The sequence below is a fragment of the Dreissena polymorpha genome, chromosome 1 (assembly GCF_020536995.1).
Source record: "Dreissena polymorpha isolate Duluth1 chromosome 1, UMN_Dpol_1.0, whole genome shotgun sequence".
NCBI lineage: Eukaryota > Metazoa > Mollusca > Bivalvia > Myida > Dreissenidae > Dreissena > Dreissena polymorpha.
In genome coordinates this window covers 101,587,893-101,596,592 of record NC_068355.1, presented here as the reverse complement: position 1 = coordinate 101,596,592, position 8,700 = coordinate 101,587,893, and the positions used below count along the sequence as shown (strand labels likewise).

The 8,700-nt window shown below is 33.8% G+C and overlaps 1 protein-coding gene across 3 annotated transcripts in view; it reads right to left on the bottom strand.

The window, feature by feature from the left end:
- Positions 1-304: 304 nt before the first annotated feature.
- The window catches only part of LOC127842982 (uncharacterized), a 28,742-nt gene continuing 20,346 nt past the window's right edge, over positions 305-8,700 (bottom strand). Inside the window, exons 1-4 of one of the 3 annotated variants that reach the window (XM_052372806.1) lie at positions 5,573-5,910; positions 3,713-4,033; positions 2,002-2,110; positions 305-1,516 (exon numbers count right to left, since the gene is read on the bottom strand). In XM_052372806.1, the coding sequence (XP_052228766.1) occupies positions 1,204-1,516; positions 2,002-2,110; positions 3,713-4,033; positions 5,573-5,627 (798 nt within the window). In that variant the 5' untranslated portion in view covers positions 5,628-5,910 and the 3' untranslated portion in view covers positions 305-1,203. Of the gene's footprint in view, positions 1,517-2,001; positions 2,111-3,712; positions 4,034-5,572; positions 5,911-8,700 lie in introns of those variants that run through there. The other 2 variants (XM_052372801.1, XM_052372816.1) reach the window with 2 other exon arrangements.

The window sequence follows — 8,700 nt, the reverse complement described above, 5'->3', positions numbered from 1 at the left end:
CATCATTGGCGCTCGACACCAGACTGCAGGAATGCGCAAGCTGCTGTGGAACTTCGTAATAGCATAATACCCATCATTGGCGCTCGACACCAGACTGCAGGAATGCGCAAGCTGCTGTGGAACTTCGTTATAGCATAATACCCATCATTGGCGCTCCACACGGCTCATATAGTGGAACTTCGTTATAGCATAATACCCATCATTGGCGCTTGACAAGGCTCATATACTGCGATTCCAAATGTTAGAGCAGACGTATGTTTGTGTTGATCAACAACTGGGTTGAGAAAAGTTACTCACTTTCAACGGTTTTTAAAGCTTTATTGTGTGCAGTGTAGTGAATACAAACGCACTTGCATTATGTACTAGTATTTACATAAAAGACAATTTATTTTAATAATCATTAACATCAATCAAATTAAACATTTAATAAGTTTAGTTTTTTTTTTATTTTAACAATCAAGAGGTATATGCAACCACCAACTTATGCTTAACATATATATTACAACAAGCAAAGTTATCATAGAAACCTGAGGAAAAATATTTACAAAAGAGATAAAACTCAGAAAATGCACAAAAATGAGATCAACGACTGTAACGTGAATTTTTATTAATAAATTCTAAAAGTCTACAGCCGTAACCATATGATCCATAAGAAATATCTATGGTTCAAACTATGATATTTCAAGAAAATGAATATTATTAAATCAATGCAGGAAGAAAACATTTTAATGAGGTTCCTTCAATTGATAATGTACTTTGATTTGTTGGGTTTTGTGCCGTTCTCACCATATTTGAATCTCATACTTTGCCGGGTCAAGTGGTTTACCGGTACTTAATGCATGACTTAAACCAGTAAATGACAACACCCATACTTGAAACTGAGATTTGTAGTATCAATCCCCATCCACGCTATGTGGCTAGGCCGGGATCGAACCCGCGATCCTCGAATATGCAGCCCAACGCTTTACCATCTGGTCTATCTTTTTCACTCAAATACATATATTTGAATGTGCATTAAGCCATACGTTTATTAAATAGATGTTATATTATGAGTCTCGAAAGGAAGTGCTCTCATGACAGTTAAAAAAGGGTTGAAACCGTCTAAATGAAATACAGTGTGAAACATGAAGCGCTTCTCACGTCGGAATCTCTTAAATTTTGCCGCACTGAAAGCTTTCAATGTTGACATGTTTGGGAACTTCGCTAACACGAACATATCTCTTTCTTAGGTTGTGTTGGCTTCCTGGGGAGCTTTACTGTGTCTTGCGGTTGTGTTATAATTAACTGAGCCTTTGCAAGTTTTGCTATGATGAGGTCCGCCATCTTTTCGAATACTTCCATTACGTTTATACCTTCTTCCGCGCTTATTTCCATGTACGTTAGACCCTCACTTTCCGCAAATTTCTCTGCTCGTTCGGTCGACACTGCTCGTTCCGCTAAAGGCACATGACATCTCGTGCCAACTAAGATTGTGCACACGTCCGGTTGTGTTGAATGTTCTCTAAGATCGTAAAGCCTAGACGGAAAATCGGAAACACGACATATTTAAATGTTCTATGTTCAATGAAATTTTAAATGTGCGAACGAATACTAGTATCAGATATCTGTTAACGATTTTACAATAACATTATTAAGATGCGTGTGTTAAAATAACCCATAAACGCTACTACTTACCTAAAATAAATTAACTACTGTTTAAGTCTGATAAAATTTCCTTTATTATGATAGTCAACGCCGTTTAACCCATTAATACCTTGCGTCAAAAAAGGCCTTGGCAAACAGCGTAGACCCAGGTGAGACGCCGCATGTTGCGGCGTCTCATCTGGGTCTGCGCTGTTTGCTTAAAGGATTTTATGTAAGAAATATTCTAAATAAAGAAATACATATACTAGACATCCCTTATTTTGGAAATATATTGATCCAATTTAGAGGATGGGAGAGTCCACTAGGCTTATATGGGTTAATCAAGCATAAAATGTAGCGTTTGAAATTCGTTCGTACCAGTAAGCGACGTTCTTGAATGTAGTTTCGTTGGTGACGTCGAACAACAGGAGGCAGCCATGGGCCCCTCGGTAGTAGGACGCGGTAAGGCTTCGAAACTTTTCCTGACCTGAAATACATGAGATGGATTTTTATATGTGATGTTCCATTATCTCTTATAAGAAATTAACCATATATTTTGACTAAATATTAAATATAAGTAACAGGTATTAACCGGAATAGGTCGCTCGAGTCCCTTTGTTTTATGCCATTAGCAAAATTATTCTTATTATCTGTAATACATAAAATATAAGTGTGTTTACCAAAAATAGGAGAACTATAATAATCTATTTGTTGCGATGTATTATGTGTGTATTTTATTTGTTCAAACATCAAGAGGTGTTGTATGTTTGTGTAAGTGCGTAAGTTATTGCTATCAGTGGTTATAAAACCCTTGCGTTATCAGTTTAATTTATTTACATAAATTTTGCGTAACATATTGACAGTGTTATCAGTTAGCTGTTTCACAATCAAAAGTCCATACAGCCTATGTGACCTCAACATTATGGTGATGTGTTCGACGCACTTGTATTTCTAAATTGTGACCCGAGCTACAAAAATGAATCATATTGGTAAAACTAACATTTAAGGTTGTGACAAATTCAATAAGCACTACCTTTAAACAAAATTACTGAAAAATGTTCTTCTACTTTGTTTTGATATTGCCCGAAATGTATTTGCTCTAAAATAAAAAATGTCATATTTAAACTCTACAAACCTACAAGAGAACACAATTTACATTATTTAATATGCGACTAAATTAAAACATATACGATATCATAGTGCTAATAAGTTTATAGTTTCAATTGAATATAACGCTTAAGTGTAAAATGCACATGTATCACATGCATACAATATTTGCAATCTCTGACAGTGATTCATGACGTATTAACGAGTTGGTTATTTCAAAACTGCGTAGTTTTTATATAACAAAAATTTGAGTAAAAATAAGTATTATATATGATCTTTCTTCGTATGTAGTTGTTATTTATAATAAAAATACAGTACCTAACATATAAAAATTGAATTTGATCCTAATATGTATCATTTTAATACTTTTCAAAATTCGTCAATACTAATACAGGTAATATTGTATACATACTATGTTTAATTTTCTCACGTTATTTGAGTGTAAACAAATACGTGTCTTCGTATACGGTTTTGCACTTTACTCGAAAGATTTAATATATAAAACTTGTAAAGAAAACACTATTTAACGTGTTTGTTATATCGGTAAATCCACTTTACGAGTTTATTTCTATTTTAAAGCACTGAGAGAAAAAAACTCAAATTCAATATGAGTTTTACCAGGACTGTTATACAATGTTACAACCATGGCGTATACTGTGCTATTAAAGTAGCAAACAATTTTGTTTCAATTAACTGTGCAGTTTGCTGAAGAGGATTAATGAAGCGGCAATAGTGTTTGTTTTCAGTGTGTCTTTGTAATAAACTACTGTATGACTGTGTCAATTGAAACTTCACTGTTGAACAAGAGTTGAGCTTTCAAAAATGACCAATAGAAAAAGTACGTTATATATAGCGTGAACCAAATTAAGAAGTCGATTCTAACTCAAGCATTATAAACTGTCCACTGATACCTTACTTGCGTATTAACGATTAATAAATGAGGGGTATATATATTGTATATAAATTTCAAGCCATCACCCACCGGCTGTGTCGTAGAGACGAGCAAGTACAACGTGATTTTCTCTCTTGATAATTCTATCCACATACTCGAAGCTTTTTAGGTCAACACTTGATGGTATTTTCTTAAAAGCTGAACGACATGTATTGCACGAGAATCGTTTTGCTAATCGTGATTTTCCCGTACCACCGTCTCCGAGTAAAACAAGTCTGATATAAAAGTCTGGTGGCTCTTCAAGCACTGTGTCGAACATTTTCACCGCACTCTGACAAACTTTTGAGTAAGTGAGGGATTTCCGAAGTTGTGATTTCATTCCTTGTCCATGTGCTTTGATTATTTCCACATCTAGAATAACCATTTCTTTTAAATATTAATTCGATATTCAAATCAAACAAATGAAATTACCTGAACTATACTTCTAAGCAAAATTGTAAAAAAAATCTTAACACTTTAAAACTATTGCTTCCCAAATTAAATAGATGTTGTTGAAACCAAGATATTAACAGAAAAATGATTAAGTAAACTAACATTTTATATCCATAAGTCAACCTTTAACCCAACCAGTCGTGAGGTAGATACTACTTTTATCTGAAGAGGATTAAAAAGGTCGGGCGGCGGTCGGATGATTTTGTCTATGATTGAGAGCGAAGACAAGAAGACTGACGATGATTAGCTGTTAAACCATACTTCGTGTATCGACGATATGCTCTCTTTGTCTATCAAGATATGACCCGCGTAATGATAAATAGGTCTTACGTGATATGTGGCCAGCTAAGCTCCAAGCCAGACTGCGCAAATGGAGAAGAGCTAGCCTGTCTGCTATTGAGACCATGAAACCTTGCGTTAGGTTACAAAGGACAACATAGGTATTGTCGGGACTTGGCGTTTAAGTGTAGCAAAAGACCTAAGACAATGAGCATATCCGGGAGCAGCCATCAATATCACTTAATATATTCTTTTTAATTACACTACGACCTATAGTTTAAAGATTATTAGCTATTTTACAGCACTAATTATTATAGCTAGTTCAGTTTACATTTAAATTTACATTTCAAATGCATAGCTTATTAAAATAATAAAGCACGCAGTTTGGTCCATGTTGTACCCTTTTGGTGACATATTAGAGAATGTCAATCAATAAGTATAGTGTGTTCTGAAATATAAGTAAATAATAACTGCTTGTAACAATGATTTCAATTAAGTTTTACTCTAGATAATTATATCTGCATTGGAAATATCATCAAATGGTGTGGCACTTCTTTTGGCTTTTGGTTGTAAGCTGATGACAATAATGATGAGGTGGAGAACGAAGGGAAGAGAAGATGAATTGTGCCTATTATTATAAAAATGGTAAAAGAAGAGCATGTATAATAAGAATTAGAAGAAGAAGATCATGATGATGATAATGAGGAGGGTGAGAAGGAGGGGGATGAGAATGATTATGATGATGATGATGAGGAGGAGGAGGAGGAGGAGGAAGAAGAGGAAGATGATGATGATGAGGAGGAGGAGGAAGAGAATGGTAGTGGCCAATATGATGATGATAATGATGATGATGATGATGATGATGATGATGATGATGATGATGATGATGATGATGTTGATGATGATGATGATGATGATGATGATGATGATGATGATGATGATGATGATGATGATGATGATGATGATGATGATGATGATGATGATGATGATGATGATGATGATGATGATGATGATGATGATGATGATGGTGATGATGATAATGATGATGATGATGATGAGAAGGAGCAGAAGGAGGAGGAGGAGGATGACGATGAGGAGGAGGATGTTTTCCCGATCTAACAGTCGCCTAGATAATATTTGATTCCCACATAGAGTCGGGTCAGTTATAACCGAGTGTACCAGATTGCGCTGGATTCGAAACTGTCCTTACTGGAAGCACATATGTCCGACTCATTATAATGATTGTGTTCAAATCCGTACGAATAAATAAAATATTTATGTCAAGTGCCCGTCACATTAACATAACATTCGATTTATCCACAACATGTGTTGTTCCACGCAAATGTCCATAGACCAGCACAATTACTTAATCACTTGTATCGCGTGCTTTTTTAGAGTGAACATAAATATGTGAGTTTGCCACTTTTTATTTCGGTTTACACCTTTTTGCTTAAATTAATATATACAATTGAAACACTGTTGACTCAATGTTGCTATTAAAAAAAGCATGTGATCGTTATCTTTATTTCACTGGCCGATAACACTCGATAAAGCTCTTCCGTATTAAGATAATGGTTATCAACTGAAAGTGATGCTTTGGTTCAAGAGTTTAGATCATATTTATATTTGGATTGATATCGTCTTCAAGTTTGCATGAAACACTTATTATTGTAGCATCGGCTTGTACGTACAAAATAAATCGCTTCCTGGCATTTTCTGTCGGATATTTTATTAACTATAACGTGTTTCAGATATATTGCGTATTTAAATATATCTAAAAGTCTATAGACTTGCAGAAGTAACTTTTATAAAGGCAAGTTGCCTAATATAAGATGAAAAACAGCGAGAGAAAGAGAAAGACGGTCATTGAAAAAATCCTTTGAAAATTCGTGAAAATCTACCAAGTGGTTTCGTTTGAACAAATCTGTAGACGGACGATACAAAACACACTTCAATGGACGCCGGGCAGCCACGAACAAAGAACCTCATTTGTGTGTGACTACAAACGACAAAACCTATAACTTAAATAACCTTCATCTTATTGATATATTATTTTGTCTTCAATAAAAAGTAGTATTTAAATCACGTTCATTTTCTGTTTTTAAAAAGTTCATTCAATCCTCAAAAAATATAATAGTACATTCCTTTAACCATTTTAGCCTAGCGTCTAGAAAAAATGCCTTGGCGAACAGCGTAGACCCAGATGAGACGCCGCATGATGCGGCGTCTCATCATGGTCTCCGCTGTTTGCTTAAAGGAATTTCTGTAAGAAATATTCTTAATAAAGAAATAATTATACTAGACATCCATACTTTTTAGAAATAAATTGATCCTATTAAGAAGGATGGGAGAGTCCACTAGGCATAAATGGGTTAAACCATTGTAAAACAAGGCCACTTCCGGATTTGTAGGTCATTACACATAGCTTAAATATAGAGTCCATTAATATTTTTAAATAAAACATCAAACACAAACGTCAGGTCAATATTGCAAAGCCTCGATCAAATTCTTTTGAAATGAACGTTTTGCGATAGCCTTATCAGCGACGACCTTATTTATTACTCATTTGATATATGCTTGAAATCATTCCAACCACGTGAAAAAGGAAACTAAATTAATCTCCTTGTTTTTCTTTTTAGCATTTAAATATGTTTGAATAATTCTCTATGAAGACTTTACTTTCAAATATGTTATATGAATTTATTTAGAAGATGACCTTGTTTATAATTTGTTTTGATTTAGATATTAAAATTAATGAAATTATATAATTAAAAAAACAGTAAACAAAGAATATCTTGTCGATATCCAACTAGCTTTTAAATATGTTTGAAATAATATAAATACAGATTTCAGTCTGTATCAAAATACGAGTACATTATATTCGTTCGAACAAAAATGTGGATTCTGACAAAAACAGAACTGTTTCTTTAAAGTAAAAATGTCCTGCAACTGTGGTCGTTTCTTCCTAAGCCATATTATTAAAATATTGCTTGTTCACTGGGTGTCAAATTCCTCTTACCAGAACAATGTCATAATCTTTAAATGAGAAAAGTACATTTATAATGTGTTTTGTAAGATATTCCCAACGGGAACTTGTGACTTGTAAATATAACTTGTATAAGTAACCGTTCATCCCGTGCATCGAAAATGATCTTTTGAAATATCTCAGTTTCGTTCAAGTCATTCACAAGATAAGTATTGATGCAAAGCATCAAAGGGCGTCGGGAATTTCAGTGTAAAAGGCACTCAATGAAGTTACATGAAACGATTTTTTTTACTGTAAATATTAATATATTGGCCGATTATTTTAAACAAAATAGAAAAAGATACTGGTATAACCATTATCTATGAGTTTGTGTTATAACTCCCAAATAACCATTATTTATGATGTTGTGTTATAACACCCAAATAACCATTATCTATGATTTTGTGTTGTAACTCCCAAATATTTCAAAGTTCATTTTATTTACATTGGTATCCGTGTGCAGTTTTCATTAATGGAACAGAACTGTGTAGGTTTTAAGAAGTCTGCTTCATCATGAAAGCGTAATTTCATATTTTTCTCAACTTCAAGTGGAGATTCTGAACTTATTCTTACGTTGCTCATTTACGTTGGGTTTGAGTACTCATATGAAAACACTGTAAAAGTCAGAAAAAAATGAATGAAAACTGTAAATTATATAAAGAAGCTGCATTTCACAATACTTTGAAATTCAGTAAAAGATCATTATAGATTTATTGCTCCGATATTCATCTTTTTAAACAGGGTTTGAGTAATACTGATATAAAAACACTTAACATGTTTGGAAAGATTTCAGACGAACGTTGTGAAATCTTTTAAACAAGTGGAAGTTGTTTATTTTGTCAAATTTAATAGAAAAAAATCTGCACTTATTGTCCCGATGTTTCTCATTTTAAATGAGGTAAAAATGCTAATTGATATGTAAGTTTGGAAAGAATCTGATGAAAAATGTTGACATAATCACCTAACCAAGCAGTTTTTCAATTTTATTTTTAAATTCAAAGAGACATAATTCTTGACTTATGGTCCGATATTGCTCATATAGAGTTTGGGTTGGGTCCTCATTGATATAAAAAAAACTGTGAAAGTTTGGGAACAATCCGATGAAAATTTTAGACTTCAAGGATTTCAAACTTTCTCAAATTCTAAGGAAGATAACTATGGACGTAATGGTCGGATAATGCTAAAGGGCCCATACCACCTGGATACGTGTCGCGCTTCGCGCTCTGTATGTGGTTCTTAAAAAAAACTCCGAGGAGTGCTTGACTCTAGGGAAACGGGTTGC